Here is a 26,779-nt window from a genome sequence, read left to right as displayed (position 1 = left end):
GTGTTAACCAAGCGGTCATTTTCAGAGTCAATTTCACTGATATTTTTTTTAAAGCTCAAACTTATATTGTATTCAGACATGTTTGTGTTGCTACTGTTCACACTGTCCTCTATGCTACTGGCCACCATATCAGTTACTCCTATAAACCTGTGACGTCATAGACTGAAGAGCTCCAAATCAGCGTGACTGACCGATAACGCTGATTAGCAGTCGACCGACAGGTGAAAATCGCGTACTTCGATGTGCGATATCTCTGCACTCGGCCAACCGATTTTGATGCGGTTTGCGACATTCTTCTTTGGTTGTTACAAAGAATAACATATTTGAATATCGTTTTTCGTTCCGGGTACACTTCAATTGCCAAGCAATTAATATACATGTACTGCATTTTGGCTTCAATTGAAGTGCATTATGTGCCTTTACCTATATATTTTGTCTGGAATGCAACTTACTCAATTTAAACCACGCATTAATTTTACAGTGTGAATGATGACAGGTTCATGAAACTAAAGTAACCTACATCTCATCACTTCTTGATGAAGGAATTGTGACTGGAGTAAGAAGCCATGGCCTTAATGGGTACCGGAATCTCCGAGCAACCAACCATCCATCTCATTTTCTAAAGTTGTTCCAACTTCACTATTGGACAGGATAAAACTGTCATGTTCAGATCCTGGCCACTTGCAGATCACATTTATGAACCCGAGAAAAGCAAAAAATGCATATAAAATCAAAGTGTCCAAAAACTAATGATAGGCAAAATGACTTTTATTTTGTATCGTTATCATGATGATATTAATTAGTGGCTATACAGGTAAAATTGACAATGATGCAGATAACTATACTGTGGTGATGATTAACGTTTTAAGCTTGCTCCATAACATACGAGTGTTTCTCGTCCCTTTATATTGATAGATAAAAATAATTCTCCTGCAGTAAGGGTTTGGCCAAACAGGAAATAATCCAATACAAGTGTAATTGAACGTTTCACAATCATTATCGAAACCAGGTAAATAATTCAAGTCATTTGGGTCTAGATTTACAGTAATTTCGAATAGATTTAATTTTCTTGTATATTATTGGTCATCGACTTTGTGCTCCGCCTTTTGGTTTGGTTTCTCCAATTATTATCAACCTACATATAGCAAGGGGGCGTCACTCTCGTTCACGAAAGTACCAAGGCGGTTATATTATGTAATTCACGGAGTCTTACAACAACTTACTTCATGTTGTAAGTACATATGGCTTGCACATTCAGTGCGTGATATCCTTTCCTGCATACAAATACATGTTCGTCTTCTGATGGTGACTGAATTGGAATGAGTGTGCCGTCGATCGACCCAACAACATTCGGCATCCCGGCGATTCTGTGGAATCCTTCTTTCACATCTCGGATTTCAGCAATGGACGATGGGAATTTGATCGAAACATTATACTTAGCATATATTTCATTGATGACCGCTGTAATGCTGCTCCTGCTTAGCGCTCAGCATACAAGGAGTGGGACGACTGGTTCGCCCGTTGTCAGTATAATGTGACCGGGTGGGGTGTCCTGCTGGGTGTCTTCGGCAGTATGCTTCAGTGAGGTAGCACTATAAATCGGTAAAAGTTCCGGCCTATCACAAGGAGACTTAACACGAACATACCGCAGCCTCCCAAGACACACATACGCACTCGACACTCGCATGCATGTCGCACGCACAGGAGGCCGTCCTTAAATGACCTTAGCTGTTAATAGGACGTTAAACAAAATAAACCAAACCAAACCAAACTGTAATGCACCGACTATCTGTGGACCTGCTTATACCATGCAAATCCCCAATTTCAGAAAGGAATCCACCTTTGGAATAGTATCTTAAAGTGACTAGGAGCTGAGTTGTAGGATTTAATGCATGTGAACGCTTGGTATGGCGTGTTATGGTAGGTGATATTGCATTTAGAGTATCAACAATCAAATGTCTTGGTAACCTATATCTTTCAATCAAAGAGACATCGTCAAGAATTTCTTACAGATTTTGTCTCTCACGAAACACCCTTTTCTCTCCTCAGTGCCCGCTGGTGCTCCTCCTGATGCAATAAAAAACCGATGACCGCCATATTTGTTTACTTTAATAAGTAAATATAACGTGCTTACGTAAGTTACGTACGGTTTACGGTAGGTATTTGTTGGCGTAAGTTACGTACGGTTTTGGAGGTGATTTACGTGTACCCGTAACTTATTTACGGGCACTCGTAACTTACGTGTACGTCGTGAAACGGTTAAAAAAACTTACGTATGGTTTACGGGTACCCGTAAAGTTACGTATGCGTTGTGAAACGGTACGCTGGTGAGCTAAAAACTATACTTATCCCTCTCATCTCCGAATAACAAGCCAGCTCTGTCTCAAGAGTGGTTAAAATATACCCAATATTACTTCTGTAAACTGTTTTACCTGAGCAAACATGACAGGTGCCTGGCCAAACAACTTTGTTTTGGGGCACACACATAGCATAGGTAAATTGGTACATAACACCTACGACTAGAGCATTATAATTTGTATACTAATCAGAATGGTAACGATGAAACCAAATCACAATGCATCATCAAATCAGTAAGGGTTGTTTACTATTAGAATGCAAGTAATACTAGAAAGCTGGAGTTCCACATTTAATTTGCATGATATCAGATGAAGCCACGAATGGGTTATTTTTGCAGCAGACCAATTTTCACAAAGTAATTCAAGATTTTTTTTGCTAATTTTAGTCAATTTGATATCTTTTGGCCATACCCCTCAGGCCCTAGGTAGTGGGACCATAAGATTCACTTTTGGTTGACCTTTGACCGAAGAAGCTTTCTGCATTTCATCGAAAATCAGAAGCTTTTGAGAAGTGAAAATGTTAACTTACTAAAGGAGGACAACCCATGAATAACTGACAATGCACAAAGATAGACAAAGCCAGATTGGAAAAGGTCACTGAACTTTGCTCAGGCAACCTAAAAGGTGGGGGGGGTTTATGTAAAAGTGAGGGGTACATGTCACGGTCGCCTGTATGCTTACCAATGTCTTTTGGTGTAATTTCACTATTGGAAGAAGCCTAGGCATCTGACTGGGGCGAGTAGTCTTGTTATCTTTCTGTTGTTTTATATGGTTATTTATGTCATATCTATCTCGTCCCTATTGTAGGTCAAACCATCTAGTTATTGGTGCATGTCATTCATGCGTGACTATCTGTGTAATCGAATACTGGTGTGTTAGTTTGATAAAATAGTTATATTAATTATTTATAAGATTTACTTTTTGCACATATATGTCAGCTAACGTATTAGAAGTTTAACTGTTGTAGAACTGATAATTGAACTCAGTAACATGATTTTGTTCATGCTAATTATGTATGGAAGCAATGAGTGGTAGTTATGAGCAAGTGTACTGGTGTGAGTGCATGCAGGTGAAAACTCTACGAAAGCTTATAAGCATTGTATAAGACTCATGTTATTAATTCATTTTTTAAGTAATGTTTTATGTAGACCTTCCTCATGCACCTTAGATTTTAGCCTTTTGCATTATTGCATTTACATTTAGGGTATATTTAGTGGTAGTTTACAATAATTCAGTATATATTAGTGAACTGTAGATAACTTCATAGGTTGTTAATGTATGTTGATTAGGATTTTGAGCGAATGGATGTTAAGTGTTTATATTTGTTAAAGCTTCACATGACGGGCAACGTAAATGCCAGATGCTTGAATGTCAACTTGAAATGACAACAGGTCCTTAGCTAAGCAGAATCAGGACCAACCAGAGGTCAAGTTCAACTGCCGGGAAGACAGTCCAAGGTCGTTTAGCATCACCAACGAGAAGTGTTCCTGTCTACTATGTATTCACTATGTCCTCACCAGTAGAGGATTGTGATCTGTTTGTCGGATGCACAGTTACATACTTTGGGGCTTCACCATGAAACACTTATGGATTTACTATGCATGCATTTAATACCGCATATTAGAACTGACTGTTTTGTGACTCCAATTAGTCACAGGTGGTGGTTGATATGAACGCCATCCCTGTCTTGTAAAGAGACTGTACCAGTAGATGTATATGAACATAGATTTTGTAAAGTGAAGAGTGTGATTGGAAGAGTAAATGTATTCGTAATCATTTTCTATGTAAATAAACCTGTACATATGTTTATTGTATCAGTCTCCTCTACTCCTATAACATAAGAGGCCGCTGGTCGGCTCTTTTTCTATCGGATATTATTTTGCCGACTGCGACCTCTTATTTCCGAAGCACTAATTCTTTGATGCAGTTTCCGCCCGAAATCCGGGCAGAACTAAATATGCTTGAAAAAAAACTCTTAAGAGGTTGACAGGTCATTACAACGATGTCTACGTATCATGTATGCAATATTTATCCCATATGTATGTCACAGACACAAAAATATAGTATAATACGGTGTATAACACACAAAATACATGCCCATGTCGTTGTAGCACTTTTCTAGTCGTTTTTAAAAATGGCTGCCTAAAGGTTGATACAAAATAGGTGTCGTTATTTCAAACGGAACGAAATGATACGGACTTTGTTGTATTCCGCTTGTAGGACAGAGGTTGTAATCCATATTTGTATTAACCAGCAAATCACGTGGTATTTCTACTATCACTACCGACAGTATTGTCTGCTTGAGCTCTGCTCCGCTTCGGAAGAAGAAAACTTCATAATTTGTGTTTTTTTACGAAATTATTCTCATTTAATCATTCGATTATGGAAAGAAATATATATTGGACCCTGTGGATCATTTAAATGTAAGTTGACACGCTATATTTTTTCAATATACGAACTTTGAAAATGTCATCGTCAGTATCGGGAAAATCAGCTATGGGCAGTTAGAGGTTACACGGCGCCTGTCAAAAGTATCTCGCCGTGTAAAACCTCTAACATTGTTGGAGTACAGTCTCCTCATGCTGACTTCTGGAACTATTAAGTCGTGACTAGTCTTGGGTTACAGTATATATAAAAGTGATGGGAATATGTAAAATTGACCCACCCCTCATGTATGAATTCCTCCATGATGTGACACTCGGAGACAATCTGTGGCTGGGCGGCCTTGACGATTACGTAACATAGGATGGGCAAGAGGTCATCTGCTCCCCTGTTGGTACAGAAAGGTAGACATGAGACTAACACAACAATACTAAACACTACTGGCACATTTTTTATAAGGACTTAATTTTATCTACTTTAGTACAAGAGGCCCAATGGGCCAGTAATACTCACCTGCTTCTTATGCAACTTTGATCTAGGTAATTTATGCAGCTTGTGCTGACAACCACTTAATTCAAATATCAGAGCAGGCTAGGTTTATTCATTTAAATCAATCTTGTAGCCCTTCATTCCAGCATCCTAGTTGCCAAATATAAGGTCTCTGGGCCTCTTGGTTCATGAGATTTTAGCATATTTGACCCCTGTGACTCTAAATGTATGTCTAAGTCATTCGTTTGAACACACTTGATAGCACTTCACCACAGTATAACACAGACACAAAATTAGGTCCCTGGGCTTCTTGGTTATTGAGAAGAAATCAATCGAAATGTCTTGAGTAAAGATAAACATCATTCACTCACACAAACTTTGTAGCACTTCATCCCAGCATGCTACAGGCCCTATTTCAGCCCTCTTGGCCTCTTGGTTATTGAGAAGAAGTTGTTAAAGGGAAAAGTTGATGCTGGACAGTCAACAGATGGCATAAACTCACATACAAGGATAACAAACATTTTGGGGAATGATCTGAAACTGTTTTGAGATATGCTTGATAAACAGCTAAATTATGAGTTTGTCTTTGTTTAAGGCTAACACACAAAAGACAGAAAATTAAAAATGTTATCATAGAAACGGTACTACAAGAGTTATCAACAATGAATTTTGATAGTTGACCAGTTATGCCGAAACCATTCGTATATCTCAATCAACTTCATTCATTGGTGAAAGTGTTCTGATTATTAAAATACTGAAATGGATGTTTTTGACAAAATATTACATTTTCATGGTAGAAAATATTTCCAATATAATGAATTCAGTATGAATACAAAAAAATCTGTCCTTCATGTTTCTTGGGGAAAGGGACAATAAAATGGTGATTGTTGTCACGTGTAATATAAGTCACCACATCATCAGTGAACTGGAGATACTTACACAGATGGCACCTTGCCCTCCCCTTTGTAGTGGTCCTCGACACACTGACAGATCAGCCGTGATGACCGCACTAAAACAAACAAGGATACAGTTATTCACTGGGTCGGAGGTCCACAGATGCTTTCTTCAATAGTTGTCATAAGATAAACTAAGAAAACATCAAAAACATTTTAGTTTCCGGTTCAAACTAGAACTGTCTCCAGGATGGCTGACTAATACCCCCGCAATCTGCATGAGTCAATGGTGAATTGGAACTGTTAATTAGAGGCTAACTAAGATAACCCAGCAATATAGTGACCAGTTGCCATAACAACCATAATTTTGAGAAAAAGAAAGTAGCATGCACATCTACCCATGGTCCTCTATATTTGTGTGAAGTTTCATTGAAATCGGCCCTTCGGTTTAGGAGGAGTTGTCCGGACAAACTTAAAGTTATGGTTCTTATCAGAAAACCTGTTTATAGTGACCAGTTGCCATAGCAACCATAATTTTGAAAAAAAAAAAGTGGCAAGCACATCTACACATGGTCCTCTATATTTGTGTGAAGTTTCATTGAAATCGGCCCGTCGGTTTAGGAGGAGTTGTCCGGACAAACTTAAAGTTGTGGTTCTTATCAGAAAACCTGTTTATAGTGACCAGTTGCCATAGCAACCATAATTTTGAAAAAAAAAGAAAGTGGCATGCACATCTACACATGGTCCTCTATATTTGTGTGAAGTTTCATTGAAATTGGCCATTTAGGTTAGGAGGAGTTGTCCGGACAAACTTAAAGCTATGGTTCTTATCTGAAAACCTGTTTATAGTGACCAGTTGCCATAGCAACCATAATTTTGAGAAAAAGAAAGTGGCATGCACATCTACACATGATCATTAATATTTGTGTGAAGTTTCATCGGAATTGGCCCATCGGTTTAGGAGATGTTGTCCGGACAAAATGCGTCTACAGACAGATGGACAGACAACCTGATTCCAGTATACCCCCTAACTTCGTTGCGGGGGTATAATAATAGAGAAGTTTAGATACATAGATTTCCAGTAGGGAGGAGATTAATACAATCTTATATATCTCCTACCTTACAGACACATTCCCTATTATTCTGAACCTCACAACTCACAGAGAACCATTTTCAATTTTGTCACAAAGTCCACCTGCCATCAATGACAGCCTGATTACCTGGGCTACTATTACAAGATTCCACCTGCCATCAATGATAGCCTGATTACCTGGGTTACTATTACAAGATTCCACCTGCCATCAATGATAGCCTGATTACCTGGGTTACTATTACAAGATTCCACCTGCCATCAATGACAGCCTGATTACCTGGGTTACTATTACAACTTGTGGTAAATAACAACAGGAAAGTGTGGGAGTGAATCTAAACAATTCTACATCACACGGGTGTGACCCTACCTAGACACTCCAGTTTGTCCAGTAATGTACACTGTGTAGTGATAGCCTGTAACTGTGCCACTGCCGGATGGTAGGGATAATTGTTTTCCTGATCACTGGTCCCTTGGTCCAGACGTAGCTTCTTGCTGACATTAAAATCCTTCGGACCGCTGTGTTGATGCCGGGTCATCACATAGGCCACAGCTCTCTCCTTTGGCTCATTGGCCAGTCTAGGTACAGAAACAACACAAAATCACTTATCTTAGATACAGAAACAAGACAAAATCACTCATCTTAGATACAGAAACAACACAAAATCATTGATCTTAGATATAGAAACAACACAAAATCATTGATCTTAGATATAGAAACAAGACAAAATCACTCATCTTAGATACAGAAACAACACAAAATCATTGATCTAAGATTCAGAAACAACACAAAATCACTTATCTTAGATACAGGAACAACACAAAATCACTTATTTTAGATACAGGAACAACACAAAATCACTTATCTTAGATACAAAAACAACACAAAATCACTTATCTTAGATACAAAAACAACACAAAATCACTTATCTTAGATACAAAAACAACACAAAATCACTTATCTTAGATACAAAAACAACACAAAATCACTTATCTTAGATACAAAAACAACACAAAATCACTTATCTTAGATACAGAAACAACACAAAATCACTTATCTTAGATACAGGAACAACACAAAATCACTTATCTGAGATATATAAACAACACAAAATCACTTATCTTAGATAAAAAAACCCAATACAAAATCATTGTTCCTAGGAATAGAAACAACACAAAATCACTGATCTGAGATACAGGAACAACACAAACTCACTTATCTTAGATACAGGAACAACACAAAATAATTGATTCTAGGTACAGAAACCAAGTCTTTCCGGTCAGTTTCAAAATTAAACATAAATTAACTCTTTCAGTACTTTGTGTTCTTTCCGGATTCCGTACCGGAAGTAGTTATTAGGCTCGCCCCCAGAAGTTTAAACAAAATGACATGTACATTTTTGGTGTGTTGTTTTTACATATAGAAACAGAAAGGTTAGTGTTATCTTTGTACATGCATAAGAAATATTTAACAAAATAAGATCTAGATGTCAGATTGAACACTCTGAAACGTCCTAGACTCTGATATCTAAAATGCAAATGTAGCAAGCCGCCATATTGTTTACATTAACAACATATTGAGAAAATATCACCTATTACTCTAACGGAAAACACTTAACACAAACGAAATAAAAACGAATTTATCAACCAAAATTTTTGTTTCTAAAGTTTTTAACGCATTTTATATGTCATTACATTGGATAATTGTATATGTCGGTTGATGCAGAGACATATATAGATCTATATATAACGTCAACTTAGCCTGTCGACTATAGTCGACAGTGGGGAAGAGGGAGCTTGAAATTATGTCAACTATAGTCGACAACGGGGCAGAGGGAGCACATTTTTATGTCGACTATTGTCGACAATGGTACTGAAAGAGTTAAGCTAACGATCACAGATATGCACAAATTTCTGAGGATTAAGATCATGTAGCATTTCTCAATGAATAGCTCCATGAGGAATCGGACCATGGATATGAGGAGCTATTAAAACAGCAGCAAAGTATATAAACCAGGGCATTTTCTGAGGGCTTTTTGGGGCCGTTAATGGGCCCCATTCCCAATTGTAATTATTTCATTTTAAGGCCAAATTCCCAAAATTTGCAGGATACTCTTGAAAAAATCTTTCCTAATCCACCAATTTTCTTCCCAAAATTAGACAAAAAGGCCCCATCCCAAACTAGTGAGAAAAAGCCCTGTAAACTACTTACTGCTTCTGTTGTTATATAGCAACCAAACATTTGTATATGCAACTACGTACCTGTATAATGCCATCAGGTACTGCCAGATTGGCTGAAAGAATGGTTTCTCCAAACAGGCATAGCACTGGTCTTGGCCTGCCGGGGAATCCAACTGTTCATAGGTCATGGTAAAAAGGGCCTGTATTTTCTCCAGATAAATCTGTACATCTTGGCTTATACCCTTTAGGTGACGATGGTATGCCTCATTCTTTATTTGTGCAAGTTGTTTGTCCATTGCTTGTACATGTTCTACACGCGGGCGATGGACCAATTTGTTACGGGAAGAATGTCGTCGGTCAGCTGATGTGTCACATGACTTTTCATTTGATGGTTTAGAAGTCTGCGCATCACTTAACTTTTCACCCGAGTCTGATAAGTCAGAATGCTGTATGGTATCCTCCAGTTGATTGGAATCATTGCTTTCACTTGGTGCCAACGACGATGAATATGGAGGAGGTAACCATTTATCATTAGAACTGTTTTCTGTTTCCTCACTGTTAACATCTTTATCATCATCATTAACATCATCATCATCATCATCATCATCATCATCAAATAAATCATCCATATTTTCTAAACTGTATTTCTCAATATCATTGGACACTTGTCTGAGGATTTTCTTTTCTTCCTGGTATTCATGTTTCAATCGTGTTTTTAATGATTCTCCTTTTTCTATAGCTATTTCTAAATCCTTTTTTACACAGGAAGAAACATCCTCAATATCCTTTACTATAATACTACCCCCTTCTTCACTATCATTAGTCACTTTATCCTCAATATCATTCTCACCGTCAATCACGTCTAGTGCTTCATTTTCATTCACAGTTACACTCTGTTCATCGTTTTCAAAAACATCTGTCTGATCATCCACATCGTCTTCATCCTCCATGGAATCACTGTCAGAGTCTGCCTCACACCCCTCGGAATCATCCCATGTTTCTGCGACCCCTGCGGGGAACAGACTGACAGAGAGGGGAACTTTTATTTCCGACAGATCCTCAATCCTTTTAGAGACAAGTGGATGAATCTTCTCATAAACCTTGAACTGGTAAAGTTTGAGTTGCTGAGAAAGAGGATGGTCAGAGCACCTGTAACAACACATTACTATGTCAGACAAATTAACACAGCATCAGCAACATTATACCAACATAATTATATAAACAGTAATGTATATAAACATAATATTATATAAAAAGTTATGTATATTAACATAATATTATATAAACAGTAATGTATACACACAATATTATATAAACAGTAAGGTATTCACAAAATATTATATAAACAGTCAAGTTTTTTTTTATCACAAAAAATCAGTTACACATTTTATAAAAAGAAACAAATAGAGCAACAGGAATATTACATTAACTTTTTTGACTTGAACAATGAAGGTGATTGCACAAAAAAAAACTTGAAGAAAATGGTTTGGTCTGAAATAATTTTTTGGGAATTGGAAGCTTTTCACATTACTTGGAAAACTGTATAACAACACAGATACCTAGGAAGACACAACAAAACAAAAGGTTGATGAAAAAACACTTACTTTAGGATACCAAGAATCAGTTCCTGCATGAGCTGAGCATCATCTGGGTTTTCTTCCAGTTTCTGTCTCAAATCGGTCAACCAACTCTACGACAAATAATAGTGAACCAGCTATAAAAGTCAGCAGGTGTTAAGTAAATGTCACATGGATTTGTATTGTTTAATGTCCTATCAACAGCTTTGGTCATTTAAGGAAGGCCTCCCCGATCAGTGCGTGTTGAGAGTGTGTGTATTAATTGGGAGTCTGTGGTATGTTTGTAGTTGAATCTTTGTGATACTGTGTAGAACTCATGCAGAGTTTATATGCTTCCTAGTTGAAGTATACTACTACAGACACTTAAGACACCCAGCAGGACACCCCACCTGGTCACATTATACTGACAATAGTATTTGTTTGGGAGGGAACATATTACTCCTCATACAGTCAGACACAGCTGGAGAACTTCACCTCCAAACCTGCTGTGTAAAGTTCTTGTAAATCAGCCAAAGTTTTCTCTTAAACATAATGTTTACCGTATCTTGTTCATATTCCAGAACCTTCTTGTAAATTTCTTTCTTCTGTTCTTCTTCTTCAGACATTCCATCAACACTGTTAAATTTTCTGTAATGCAAATGAAAGTAACATCGTTATCAATGTATTGGTATCAAGATAAACAAATACAGATTAGTAAAATGGCATATGTTAAAATAAAATCAATCTTCCATGTCTATTAATAAAACCCATCTAAAACAAGCATTCCAATTACAATTTATACTCACTTAGCTGCTTGTTCCTCCAATCTGTGTTGTCGCTCCTGGATTTTCTTTGCGAGCTTTCGCCACTTTAAGGAAAACTAATCAGGTATATTCCCTCAAATGAAACATTCAGAACTTAACATATGTCTATAAATCACTGTGATGATACAATGATACGATTTGTGGGTTTATTGCCAGGGTCTTTCTGTAGCAGCTGGTGGCTAGTGCAATGAAATATGACATTGCCAACCACTGACTTAAACCATATCCTGTATTATCAGACAATATCCATTGAAAAGGTGCCATTTTCAACTGTCATTGCCAACACTGACTTTACCAATACACTGTCATTTCCGACACATTGACTCGGTCCCAGTGTGTCGGTAAAGTCAGGTTTCACTGTTTTAGCTACCTCACTGAACAGCATACGGGAGGCCTGTCTCATGTGATGTTTTGCACATGTACCCAGCCACAATAGCAAAGACAGTCTGTGATTTCAGCTTCCTGGAGAAACACAAACTGCAACACAAACTGCCCGGGTAGAGATCAAACCACACATCTTGGATTTTCGCCTGAGGTTACAGTGTGATAAAACTTTACAGTACATAATGACAAGACACACATGTTGTAGTGTACAGTGGGAATCTCTGTAATCAGGACAATGATTACAGAAATAAAAGTCCTGAGTGAAGGACTTTCCCTTTAAAGCCAGAGGTATAACCACTATTACCCTCTTGAGAATCTGTATTAAAACACTTCAATCAATACACGTGTTCAGCTGTTCAGAGATTCATATTTTCATGTATGTCTAGAGATTAACCTAGTTTCAAAGACATGTATATGTGCACAATGTAGTACTATATTCGTTAGAATAGAAATATATACTAAGGGGCATAACTCTCATTATGTCGCAGGAAAAGTATGATGGCAAGGTAAGCACTGGTATCATTAACTCATACTGTTTGAAAGACAAAGACAAAATTTTGTAATTTGCATTTTTCTGATTTTGATTGTATCTCTATAAATAGATTCACTATCAAAAACACAATATCCAATATATCAAGTAAATGTTTGCATTATATGCCATAAAAATTGCAGACAAGTTTATATCTAATATATGTGAATGCAGATGGGGTTCATGTATTGTTTTCTGAGCCAATTATTTCACCATAAGTCTCCAATACAGAGTTTTGATGATTTATACCTTATTCAAAATTTAAACTTCATTTGAGTTATATCTATCACATAATCAGTATCTTATCCAGATTTTAGCCCATGTAATATTTTTGTGATTGTCACTAGTGTTATATACCTTAAGAGTGTTTTTCATAGGCTAGACCAGTCATAAATAGAATGTGACATTATAATATGGACAATAACATTATGTCATGAATTGAAAATGATGTAACAAAATGGCTGCCTCCATTTACTTTTGTCCTCAGCATTTTTACTTTAAAAGTCATCAAAATGTCATCCTTAGCTGAAAGAAATGGTCTAAAACTATTGAAGCTCCATTATAATGCCATTGGCTATTGAAATATCTTTTTTCCCCCCAAAAAAACTACATTGTAACACCATTAAATCACAATATTTTGATGGCACTGAAATACCATTTTTCAAATTAATGGTCCTTCAATGGCACACAAAAATGGTCTACTCTGGCATAGACCAATTGAAATGCCATTTATTTGTTATTGTAACGTGCACAGGGGACAACGGAGCGGTCACCCATCCAAGAGCTGACCACGCTCGACGTTGCTTAACTACGGTACACAGACACGACACTCAACCGCACAGCCACAAAAGCTAGCTATTGGACTATGCAGCTGAAATGCCCATATCCATGCACCATCACATTATGACCGTCATTTTTCAAATCAAAGGTCCTTCAATGGCACGAAAAAAATGGTCTACTCTAGCCTAGACCAATTGAAATGCCATTGAAATACCATTTATTTGTTATGGCTTGACCATATCTTGACCATATCTTGACCATTTCTGAACATTAAACTACCATTTTTGAGGAATGAAAATTAGACATTAATCTGCATTATTTATTTACCTCATGGTATTTGTGGTTAAGCTTATTGAATAGATCTAGAAAACACAACTGAGAAACTAAAAAAAAAAACCTGATGATTAACCAATTTATAATAATCAGTTCACAATCATAACAAAATATGTACATGTACTGCACAAACATAACATAGATTTACATGAAACTTTCATGGACCAATATAAGTATTGGTCGTTTAAATCCAAAAATTTGTGTAACCCTGTAAATACTAGCCACAATATACCGCTCGGTTAGAGAGATCTTCTCTTTAGCTCGATCGGTTGAGCATAAGACTAGTAAGCCAGAGGTTCCGGGTTCGATCCCTAGCAGAGGCAGTGATTTAAATTTAATTAATCATGCGCTCTGTTACAGTATTGAAAAACGATTTAAATTTAATTAATCATGTGCTCTGTTACAGTATTGATTTTTTTTCTCTGATTTTACTGTGGGAGGAAACCCAGAGTATCCAGAGAATATCCATGTGATGGGACAGCTGGTGACTGGTATCCATCAGGCAATTAACCCTGATTACCTAGATGAGAGGTGAGAGTGAGACCACTGTGTCACCTGACCACTTTTTTTTTTGCCTTTATATGAATGAACATGTAACATTTAAATCAATATTTCATTACTCCTTAACATATATTGAAGGATACTGCTTCTTCTTGGGCCTTTGCAATTGCCAAGTTTTCAGCTATCTTCCTTTGTAATGTCAAACTCTAAAGAGGAAAAAAAGGCAGATCGATGAAGCTTAGGCAAGTAATCTCCCTTGAAAAGTAGTAGAAAACCTACATTTGCTTAAAAATCCTATCCCAAACAGTGTTAATCTTAGAAATTGGTGAAAAATGCTTACCCGAAGGCAATCTGTTTGAATATTACTTGACAATTTGAGAGGTACATATGAAAGGCTTACATTTACAAGGTATTATGAGTTGTTATACAATTGTATATTATTGAAAAGATTTATCCTTCAAATAAGATAAACTTAACACAAATCATAGGTAACATTATTGATGTATATCCTTAAATCAATCATCTTTTATCCACCAATTCATACCAAACTGGCTGCAGCAGACTTCCGCGTTCCCAGACCACCCATCCTTGTCTTGTAGGCAATCATAAGTTGATGGTTCTTCATCATAGCTATTTCTGATGGCGTTAGTGTCTTCTGTCTACAAATCAAAAAGATGTACAAAATAGAAACCGTCCTCATATACTGCCATAGTGTACTGCAAAATCAATGAGATAATAAAACCATTATTTCGTTCACTTCAGACCAAATTTAAACAAAAAAGTAGTGTTAATCCCATAGAGTATCTTCATTAGATAGTTTGTAACCTTGGTAAATACTAGCCAAAATATACTGTTTGGTTAGAGAGATCTTCTCTTTAGCTTGTTGGTTGAGCATAAGACTAGTAAGCCAGAAGTCTCCGGTTTGATCCCAAGCAGAGGCAGTGATTTAGATTAAATTAATCCTACGCTCTGTTACGTCACTTTAACTATGTACACAGGATAAAAATAAATAAAACCTCTGCTATTTGATCAATGCACAAATAGGTGCCAGTCTTCATTTTTGCAGATTCACCAGAATTCAAAATAATTGTTAATAACTAAGTGGTTCACAAATAACCCCTCCCCAAGTCTTTAATACAAAACTTTTACACTTGTTTGTTAACAAGCATACAGCAGTTGGTTCACCTATTGATGATCAACACTAGATTCCCATGCTCAGACAGGTTGTGAAATAACTACCGTATTTGACCTAATAAGGGCGCAGGGCGCGGGTAATTGACAGTGGGGACGCCCTTATTAAGATTAGTTATTCTGAAGTTTTATGAAACAGACTATACCTTATAGCAGAATACCCAAGGCTGTGGAAGCGGTAAAATATTCAGTCATAAAAATATTCCAGATGAAGATATCTATTCATTATCATATATTAAGCTTAAACATCACTTGAATATTCCTGTAAACTTGTAAACCATGCCAGCTGATCTTTAGACCAGAGAACGTGTGTTCCACCATTTATGTTCAAATGGAACTCTTTTGTGTTCTATTTATAGACACAGGTGATTTCCCAAATCATATCAGACATCGTTTTCTTTGACCTAATAATTGATTTACAATGTCTTTTACTAGCTTTCTGTTCTGAACAAAAGTTATTTATCAACAAGAATGAAGTCTTTTACTTAATCTTCAAATAAAGATGGTAAGTTATTACAGTCAAACCTCGATGTATCGAACTTCGTTGATTCAAATTTCTCGCTGTATCGAACTTCTTGCTTGGTCCCGAATTTTCTCACTATATAACACTACTAACAAACCTATGTATGATTCGAAGTTTTATAAATCGAAGTTTTCGATGTATCGAACTTTTTTCATGACCCCTTAGCTATGATATTATAGGTAATTTACATCTCATGATTCGAACAAAAAAATTACCTGTACGGACCACTGGACAGGTGTTTGTCGTGACCCCTGCGGCAAGATTTCACACCTCTCCCCCAAATGCCCTGACTGACAATAGGGATAACGGTAGCGTGTGTTGTCACTCCCGATCATGGGGTTAATCAATAATCAGACCAAATTTGATAGATAAAAGGTGAATTTAGAAGCCATGACATTTAATCACTCCGGTAAAACATTTCGGTAGTCGATAAGCTTCGTCGCCATTGAAATCAGCGGTCGGTGAGTAAATTTTACGGAACTGTAAAATAAGCGGACCAATTTCAAACACAAACAATTAGCGATGTCTTCACTCATATTCAAAGTGTCACGTTTCAAACTTATACATAAATATCCAAGTAAATCGATTATTTGTCATTCAATCATGCATTCTCCAACCGATCGGCATTCCGTATATTATATGCACATTACGTAAACGCACGTGTCTTTAGCAGATAAACCTAACGACTTACGTACAGTAAGTGTGCATTGTACTTCTTATGCTTTATCTGTTAAACGCGATATAAATATTTTGTAACCGATACATAGTTTGTTTAATTAATAAAATGCCTAGGTATAATTAATGAAAAGTATTTTTATTTTGTTGTGTTTGAGGCATAAATTAACTAAACTTTTCGATGTGAGCCTGACATGCGGCGATCAACACGAAGACACTGAGGACATGTAACGTTAACAGATATGGTTATTATCAAGAAAACATCGATTTATTGTCAGCCATGAATAATTCGAAGTCCCGCTGTTTCGAAGTTTTTCTGTCAGTCCCTTGAACTTCGAAACATCGAAGTTTGACTGTATATGTATGTGTGTTTAGTTTCGGGTGCTCTTTGCACTGACATGTCATCCGTAGGAATAGACAAAATGTTGCGAAAACTTGTGTTCCAGCTACTTAATTTGCTGAAGAAAACTTTTCACATGAATTATTACATTTGAACACCATTTTGACACTCAGTCAAAGATTTTTTCCTTGAAAAAAGATAGGGGCGCCCTTATTAGGTCAAATACGGTATCTGGAATGGTAGACTATTCTTTATGGTTCAGTAGAGAAAAGAATGTTACCTGAAGTTAATCAATGTTTAAATATTCAACTCTGGACCCCTTGATGTGTTGTTTCTGTGAGGTGAAGTATTCATGTTTTATCACATTTCCATTACATATATATATGTATACAGTTTTAATGAGAACCATTGTTACATACTTAGATTGAGAAGTGGTAATGACTGGGAGAGGTGAAGTTACAGAAGGAAGTCTAAATCGGCTATCCTGAGTGCTGAAATCCAAACATGTCTGGGTAACAGGTGTTGCTGGGGCAGACTTGGATTCAGGTCGTAAAAATGGCCGTTCAGATCTCACTGATGGATTTTGTTGATTTGGTGATAGGCCTGAAAGTAAATCTCTATCAATATCATCTAACCTTGAATGTGTCAATATATTATAATATTGTTATACTATAATATAAATTTCTGAGAAAAAAAATGACAATTTCATTTGAAGTGTATTTTTATAAAATTAGAATTTGTACTAAAACTAAATCAATTCAATAATGGCAAACCTTCGGTTTAAAGCAAATGCTGGAGTACAGAGCATTTTAATCTCCTACAAAAAGCTAACTATAATAATGTGCTCTTTTCATATAAATATTTTTGATTTATATGACAATGTACAGTATAATCAACTAATTCTCCAACAGAAAGTCTCCCTTTGGAGACCACACATAACATTAGCCTACCTGATGTGAACTGGTTGATAATTGCAACCATCCTTTCCATTGATTGGCTGCCAAGACGAACAAGTCGCACCACTTCCTTGGTGATATGAACCTGCCCACCTGTTACATGTAATGTTTCATACATGTTTATTGTATTTTATCAAAAATCAGCTAATTCATCATAAATAGCAAGCAGTAACATATTTTTTATCTTTAAACTTTTACATAATTATATACACCGGTAATAAAAGAAACTTACGAGCAGAACATTTAATATTTTTACATGAATTATTAATATCTCATCTCTAGAATAATGCCTTAACTATGAAAATACATCCGATTCACTTACCATCACTCTTGACATTCTGTAGTAATTTTGTGGCAATGCGAAAGATGCATTCAAGATATTTGACATAGGCTTCCTAAAAAATAAAATTAGAACGTCAAAAACGGATAGTTGATATTAGCTTTGAAAGTGACAAATACTGTTCTGAGCATTTTTACCTCAAGAAAGGTGAAATAATGACCATCCTTTTGATTTAATAATTAGTAAGCAAGAGATCCAAGAGGGATCTTGAGGCTCACAATTGAATGATCTTAATAGGTTCCATGTCAGACTGATCTTCTCCCTATTTTTCCCTTCTTTCTTTATGTACTCTTACTAATCTGATAACATGAACACATGGAACCTAAATGCCAAAGTCCAAGAAACGTCCCTCCAGTAGTTTTCAAAAAATATTGACCACAAATTTCAATTCTCAAAATCCAAGACAGCTGCTTGTCTGCCAGTTTGGTTTTTCTGATCAAAAGTCAAGATCTAAATTTAAATGGCATAACTACAGACCAATTAAAGGGAACCTACATATACAGTTTAGGAAATATATGTACCTCCAGTACTTTTCGAAAAAGAGAGATAACAAACTTCAGTTATCAAAATCCAAGATGGCCACCTGTTGGCCATTTTGTCTTTCAGACCAAAAATCTAAATTCAAATGGCACAATTAACTACGAACCAAGGGGAACCTACAAATAAGTTAAATATCCCTATGTAAAAGATTTGGGTTTTGAACACTTACTTGTTGTATATAGTACCATATTTACATCCTGTAAATCAGAGTGCGTGTTGTTGTGATCATCGGTCCATATTGTTTATACGGGGTATTCCCGTTGGGGAATCCCTTCCGGTTGTATTGTCGACGTTTCTGATTGGCTAATGTTCGGGGTATGTGTTTATTTATAATCACCTTACCTGTACATTACTCTACGCTCAGGTATCGGTCTATCTATAGTCTTGGGACAAACTGCACGTGTATTTCGAGGCATACAATTAAATTTAGCTATATAGCTGGGAATTTTAGTATTATACGACAGTCTGGCAGAGGCTTACATGTAGCTGGCCGGCTCGTCTTTCTCCTTCACAGAGTCAGGTATGCAGTAGATTTCGGACTTAAACCTCTAAATTATCCCGGGTTGGGTAGTATTTTTCTCTCAATAATAGGCATGATATAGTCAGTAATTCCGTTGTTATTTCGGGTGGTCTTTTCCCGTTGTAGGCATGTTATAGTCGTTGTATTTTTGGGTACATTTATCCCCAGGGAGGGACAGGGGTGGATATTTTTCATACGAGATATGGACCGGACGCACAGTTAGGTTACGTGAGCATTGTGTATATATTCAGTTATCATGTTTTATCACTTCTAATCTTCATATAATAAAATGTTGAACTTTATAAACTGTGTTGTCATTCCATTGATCTGTAGCCAGCTGTAAATTTCGAGACAGAACCACAGAGTTGACGAGCTTGAAAATCACTATACGAGGATACACTGGTCTCAGGAGTCGGAACTATTACAGTAGTGCCGTAACTCCTCAGAACTTTTACACTCCCTCAAATACTTTTCAAGAAATGGCGATAACAAGGATTGTTTACGGATGGACGGACAACTGATGAATGACAGATGGACCACAAATGGACCACAGACACGGGGGGATTTTACTAGCCACCATCTGATGATGGAGGGCTAAATATAAAGATTTTTCCAGTGTCGTTATAACACAGAAAAAAAGTGAAAGAGTGCTAGGTGTGCCAGGTGGAACGAACATTGTCAATGAAATGCCAGTGCTTTCTAAACATTTGACAAACAGTTATTCACCAGTGGGCCTAATACTTAAAGGAACAACATGTACATGCAACTGTAACATTAGATGCAGACAGGCAGAGTGGTTGAATATACTGGGTAAGGGCAAAATGAGTCAAATTTACGAATGTGACAGTTAATGTGCACAACAAAAAATAACGAAAAATATGAGAATATGTAGTTCTTAACCTTCGGTCTGTTTCCATCACCATCTAATCGAAGTGCATCTGCAACTCCTTTCATTACAGTTGTCAAAACCACAGCAGACTCCATTCCTAACTTCGGGTATTTCCGTCTTCCCTTCCTTATTACGGAAACTTCCGAGTTGACTAAAATTCTACTTTCATTATTTAAATACGATGTAAAAATAGTTTTCATTGTCTTCGTCGTATATGTATGTTGTTTTAATCAAAAGAAATACGAAGTAGAACAATAAGGTCACTTTTTGTATTTACCTTTCTTTTCTTTTCTAACAACTTCCGGTTACGATGCGAGAGCGTGAAGCAAGATGGCGGACGAAGAGGAAATTCTGTTGCAAGGCAAAACACTTACAGGGCTACGAGTTGTTGATTTGAAGAAAGAATGCGATAAAAGAGGTCTTTCAAAGGCAGGGAGCAAGTCACAGCTAGTCGAGAGACTCAAAGCTGTACGTAAATGATTGCATTTCATGCTATACACCAATGTTTATAAGCCAAATTATTTACAAGATCAAATCATAAAAAATAACGACTAAAATGTAACTCAGCAACAACAGACTGTTTTTCATGGAATTTCACAACAAACGTATTATGCAAATGCCATAATGTCGACCAACAGAACGTTTTGTTTTATGCACAATGTATATTACAAAGTAAGCATATGGAAAATATTTGCTAATTAATTGACAATTCACACTGATTGTGGCCAAAGCCGTGTGATAGTGATGGTAACATTAAATAAAGGTTAACACTAAAATAAGACTGTTGTTATAGCGGCATTTGGCCAAGGTGACATATCCAATGGCTTGGTAGTTTGACAACCTTTGCTGATGTGATCAAGTCCGATCAAGTGTATGATGCTGATGCTCTGTTTAACAGGTTGTCCAAATTTACTTAGGCAGAAATCCTGTAGATATGGAACTTTTGTCACAATTAATTTATTTCATTCCAATGTAGATCTTAATTGATCCTGTACTGTTAACATTGGTAATTTACAAGCTATTAAGGAGATTTGAATATATCAGCAACTATAAAATGCTTATATACAATATGATAAAATCGGATGTGACATAACATGTACATGTACCCTACATATATGGATAAATGAGATATTAATTTACCCCTAAACACCCATTTAGTCCCATATCGGTAACACTTTTTTTTATCGCTTCATTGACATTTCAAGCATTATATGGAATGTGTACATATATCTAGCGAAACAAGTATAAAGTATCAAGAAAATATCTTTTCATTTTCTGATTGGGATAACTACTGGGGTAAAGGGTACTCCAGCAAGGTTGACACGGCGATAAATTAATGATAAGTGCTGTGTTACCGCAGTGGGCACTTTATTATCATAACATCAGGTAATAAATCTGCTGACCAGCGGCCTCTTATGTTATAGGAGGGGGGTATTGTTGGTACCATAACAAAGAAGCATATATTTTCATTGAATATTTTGTAGAATTTTATTCTCTGATATTTTCCTGGCTTGAAATATCTGCTTTAATGAATATATAGATGATAATAAGTTATTTGAAGATATTGAACAGAAAGATTGATGATCATTGCAAAAATAATAATATAATCTGTTTTCTATTTTTAGCAACTTCTGTTGGAAAAATTGCAACAGCAACCAGTAAATGAGTCAGGGTGAGTAGATGATTTTGTAAAAAGAATAAATTGATCACAATACTGCAGTATGCAATGGATGATTTACATTATATACTTTAACTCAATGTCTTAGATCTTTATCTTCTGCAACTGATCACAGAAAAACTATCCACAATTTGATACATTGTAGTTTTTTTATTTATTTATTTTTTTGTTCTCATTTTGTAGATGAAGCTCCAAACAGCAAGGTATGTGTGTTTTTATACGCGGATCAAAATTTGTGAGGAGTATTTTGGAATGGCATCATCAGTCCCTCTTGTGCAAACTTTGTTTGTCTGAAGATCTTCATTTTTCATCCAATCTCTTTGAAAATTAATAAAATATTATCATGTTATGTAGTTGTGATCCTGATTGGCACTTTGGCATTTTTGTGTCACCTGCAGAAAGGATATAGGTATCAATGTCAACTTGTGTTGCCTGCAAAAAAGCAGGTGACATCAATAGGAATCACTATGGCAGTGTCCACACATTTTTTTCCGAGCAATAACTCCAGTTCCCTTGGGTAAATCAATCTTATGCAGATCTTCTTTATCACAAGTGTTGGTTGAGATTAAACAGTCGTTGTTATCACTATTTTTTGAAAGGTCCTGGAGGGATTTTCCTCAAACTTCATATGTAGGTTTATCTTGGTCACTAGTTGTACCAATTTTTGAATTTTGATCAGCGAAAGAAAATGGCAGACAGGTGGCCATCTTGGATTTTGAGAATTAAAGTTTGTAATTGCTAAGTTCCTCAAACTTCATCTGTAGGTTCTTCTTGGTCCCTGGTTGTGCCACTTTATTTTTTAGCCCACCATCATCAGATGGTGGGCTATTCAAATCGCCCTGCGTCCGTGGTCCGTCGTCCGTCCGTCCGTCCGTCCCTCCGTCCGTCCCTCCGTCCGTAAACAATTCTTGTTATCGCTATTTCTCAGAAAGTATTGAAGGGATCTTTCTCAAATTTCATATATAGGTTCCCCTTGGTGCCTAGTTATGCATATTGCATTTTGAGACCAATCGGAAAACAACATGGCCGACAGGCAGCCATCTTGGATTTTGACAATTGAAGTTTGTTATCGCTATTTCTCAGAAAGTGCCAAAGGGATCTTTCTCAAATTTCATATGTAGGTTCCCCTTGGTGCCTAGTTATGCATATTGCATTTTGAGACTAATCGGAAAACAACATGGCCGACAGGCAGCCATCTTGGATTTTGACAATTGAAGTTTGTTATCGCTATTTCTCAGGAACTAATGAAGGGATCTTTCTCAAATTTCATATGTAGGTTCCCCTCGGTGCCTAGTTATGCATATTGCATTTTGAGACCAATCGGAAAACAACATGGCCGACAGGCAGCCATCTTAGATTTTGACAATTGAAGTTTGTTATCGCTATTTCTCAGAAAGCACTGAAGGGATCTATCTCAAATTTCATATGTAGGTTCCTCTTGGTGCCTAGTTATGCATATTGCATTTTGAGACCAATCGGAAAACAACATGGCCGACAGGCAGCCATCTTGGATTTTGACAATTGGAAGTTTGTTATCGCTATTTCTCAGAAGGTAATGAAGGGATCTTTCTGAAATGTCATATGTAGGTTCCCCTCGGTGCCTAGTTATGCATATTGCATTTTGAGAATAATCGGAAAACAAAATGGTCGACAGGCAGCCATCTTGGATTTTGACAATTGAAGTTTGTTATCGCTATTTCTCTGAAACCAATGAAGGGATTTTTCTCAAATTTCATATATAGGTTCCCCTTGGTGCCTAGTTATGCATATTGCATTTTGAGACCAATCGGAAAACAACATAGCCGACAGGCAGCCATCTTGGATTTCGACAATTGAAGTTTGTTATCGCTATTTCTCAGAAAGCACTCAAGGGATCTTTCTCAAATTTCATATGTAGGTTCCCCTCAGTTCCTAGTTATGCATATTGCATTTTGAGACTAATCGGAAAACAACATGGCCAACAGGTAGCCATCTTAGATTTTGACAATTGAAGTTTGTTATCGCTATTTCTCAGAAACTAATGAAGGGATCTTTCTCAAATTTCATATATAGGTTCCCCTTGGTGCCTAGTTATGCATATTGCATTTTGAGACCAATCGGAAAACAACATGGCCGACAGGCAGCCATCTTGGATTTTGACAATTAAAGTGTGTTATCGCTATTTCTCAGAAAGTACTGATGGGATCTTTCTCAAATTTCATATGTAGGTTCCCCTCAGTGCCTAGTTATGCATATTGCATTTTGAGACTAATCGGAAAACAACATGGCCGACAGGTAGCCATCTTGGATTTTGACAATTGAAACTTGTTATCGCTATTTCTCAGAAAGTACTGAAGGGATTTGTCTCAAATTTCATATGTAGGTTTCCCTCGGTGCCTAGTTATGCATATTGCATTTTGAGACCAATCGGAAAACAACATGGCCGACAGGCAGCCATCTTGGATTTTGACATTGAAGTTTGTTATCGATATTTTTCAGAAAGTACTGAAAGGATCTTTCTAAATTTTCATTTGTAGGTTGCCCTCTGTGCCTAGTTATGCATATTGGATTTTGAGTCCAGTCAGAAAAAAACCTGGCCGACAGGCAGCCATCTTGTATTTTGACAATTGAAGTTTGTTAACGCTATTTTACAGAAGGTACTGAAGGGATCTTTCTCAAATTTCATATGTAGGTTCCCCTTGGTCCCTGGTGTTGCATTTTGCAACCAATCCGAAAGCAACATGGCCGACAAACAGCCATTATCGCTAAATCTTAAATTTTACATATAGGTTCCCCTTGTTTGAAAAGTACTAGAGGGCTGTTTCTGAATTTACACAGATTAGTAAGACTTAGAGGAACGGAAAAGTAGAGAAAAGATCAATCTGACATGGAACCTATAAAGATCATTCAATGGTGGGCGCCAAGATCCCTCTGGGATCTCTTGTTATCAGAAAACAGGCGATCATGTTTGATTTTGAGAAAAGAAGATTGGAATGGCTATATCTTGAAAAGTGGACTTGAAATTTTTGACTTTCATTTCATTAGACTACACTGTCAGAGGCAGACTACACTGTCAGAGGCAGACTTCGTTTTTGAATTGTGATTATTTGTTAAAGTCTCCTAGCTATTTCCTGTCATTTAGAAAGGTTTGACTACATTTTAGTGTATACTTTCCCTACTTCTATGCTATCAATGCTAAATGATTAAAGGCTATATTTTAGCTTTATGTTGTTTTAGATAAGTATTTTCTGCTCAATATCCATTTAGACTAAGACTGGTATCTTTACTACATAGTGATCTGTAATATCTGCGAGAAGATGTTGAGGACTATGATAAATTATCTTTGTAGTACAGTTTTGAGTTAGTTTAAATCCCTAGATCTCAATCTGTTGATGCTACCATGCAATACTATAATATTGATTTAAGTGAGACCAGCTGACTATTATACTGATGGTCTATACATAGCTAGTATTACAAGTTAACCTTAACTGACTTGGTGTACAATGTAAGTCTGATATTAATGTTACCAGCTGATTTGTGATCAGAGAAAAGGCAGCTCGGTTACAATAGTGATAAATTGAAACATTGGTCATGCGATTATTAAATATTACTCCCCAATTAAACCTTTCTATTCCACAAATTGGCACAGATTATACTCGCCTTATCTTGGACAGACCATGAAAAGAGGTTCTTAACCATAAAGTTCTCTTTTAAATGAAATTTATTGTAAGTTTAGTGGAAATTATCCCTATTAGATTATTAAATCATATTGAAATACTCATCATGAAATGGTATATACATATTATTGTGGGACTTTTTTCAGTTGAAGGAAGACGAAGTAACTGGGAATAATGCTTTTATAAAACAATATCTGGAGAAGCAACAAAAGATTCTTGTTGTTGAGAGAGAGGCTAGGAAACGATATTCAGGTAAGTTATCTTTGATATCTTTGACAGGTTTTGTGTATTGCATTTTGTTAAATTGATAATTTAAACAAAGCTTGAGATCCAAGATTTTATGTTGATAAACCTATAATGCATATTTAGAAATATATATAATGATCAACTTTCAACCAATTATTCTTCAGAGGAAGAATCTGAGAGTTCTCAAGATGAACGACCCGCTGAAAGTCCTAAGAAAATGTCATCTCGGGAGCCAAGCATCCCTGAGGAAAGTGTGAATCCTGAACCAGTGTCGAGGAAACGTCAGAACAGTGCATCACTGCCTATATCTCCACCACAGAAAGCTCCCCCTCCTCCTCCACCAACACCACCACCTCCACATGCACAGGTAAACTATTAACATCTCCACACACAGGTAAAATATAATCAGCACCTCCACACGCACACACAGGTAAAATGTCATTTACGCCTCCACACACACACAGATAAAAGGTAAAAATCATCAGCACCTCGACACAGACACAGGTAAAATATCATCAACACCTCCACACGCACACAGATAAAATATCATCAACACCTCCACACACACACAGATAAAATATCATCAACACCTCCACACACACACAGGTAAAATATCATTTACGCCTCCACACACACAGAGAGATAAAATATCATCAGCACCTCCACATGCACACAGGTAAAATATCATCAACACCTCCACACACGCACAGGTAAAATATCATCAATACCTCCACACCCACACACAGATAAAATATCATCAACACCTCGACACACACACAGATAAAATATCATCAGCACCTCCACACACACAGATAAAATATCATCAACACCTCCACACACACACACACACACAGATAAAATATAATCAACACCTCCACACACACAGATAAAATATCATCAACACCTCCACACACACACAGGTAAAA

General features: G+C 36.7%; 2 protein-coding genes across 2 annotated transcripts in view; one reads left to right on the top strand and one right to left on the bottom strand.

Annotated features, from left to right (window-relative positions):
* LOC117338032 (VPS9 domain-containing protein 1-like) overlaps positions 1-20,383 on the bottom strand; it is a 36,541-nt gene extending 16,158 nt beyond the window's left edge. The window contains exons 1-13 of the mRNA XM_033899191.1: positions 20,285-20,383; positions 18,307-18,379; positions 17,979-18,077; positions 17,448-17,631; positions 14,844-14,958; positions 14,443-14,505; positions 11,755-11,807; positions 11,509-11,596; positions 10,997-11,082; positions 9,474-10,541; positions 7,582-7,790; positions 6,168-6,237; positions 5,023-5,127 (exon numbers count right to left, since the gene is read on the bottom strand). Of these exons, the coding sequence (XP_033755082.1) occupies positions 5,023-5,127; positions 6,168-6,237; positions 7,582-7,790; positions 9,474-10,541; positions 10,997-11,082; positions 11,509-11,596; positions 11,755-11,807; positions 14,443-14,505; positions 14,844-14,958; positions 17,448-17,631; positions 17,979-18,077; positions 18,307-18,379; positions 20,285-20,368 (2,297 nt within the window). The 5' untranslated portion in view covers positions 20,369-20,383. The remainder of the gene's footprint in view (positions 1-5,022; positions 5,128-6,167; positions 6,238-7,581; positions 7,791-9,473; positions 10,542-10,996; positions 11,083-11,508; positions 11,597-11,754; positions 11,808-14,442; positions 14,506-14,843; positions 14,959-17,447; positions 17,632-17,978; positions 18,078-18,306; positions 18,380-20,284) is intronic.
* A 203-nt stretch (positions 20,384-20,586) lies between these two features.
* The window catches only part of LOC117337055 (apoptotic chromatin condensation inducer in the nucleus-like), a 30,858-nt gene continuing 24,665 nt past the window's right edge, over positions 20,587-26,779 (top strand). The window contains exons 1-5 of the mRNA XM_033897838.1: positions 20,587-20,741; positions 21,899-21,944; positions 22,135-22,154; positions 25,754-25,859; positions 26,018-26,220. Of these exons, the coding sequence (XP_033753729.1) occupies positions 20,604-20,741; positions 21,899-21,944; positions 22,135-22,154; positions 25,754-25,859; positions 26,018-26,220 (513 nt within the window). The 5' untranslated portion in view covers positions 20,587-20,603. The remainder of the gene's footprint in view (positions 20,742-21,898; positions 21,945-22,134; positions 22,155-25,753; positions 25,860-26,017; positions 26,221-26,779) is intronic.

The sequence above is a fragment of the Pecten maximus genome, chromosome 11 (assembly GCF_902652985.1).
Source record: "Pecten maximus chromosome 11, xPecMax1.1, whole genome shotgun sequence".
In the NCBI taxonomy this organism is placed as follows: domain Eukaryota; kingdom Metazoa; phylum Mollusca; class Bivalvia; order Pectinida; family Pectinidae; genus Pecten; species Pecten maximus.
This window is presented reverse-complemented; position numbering and strand designations above follow the sequence as displayed.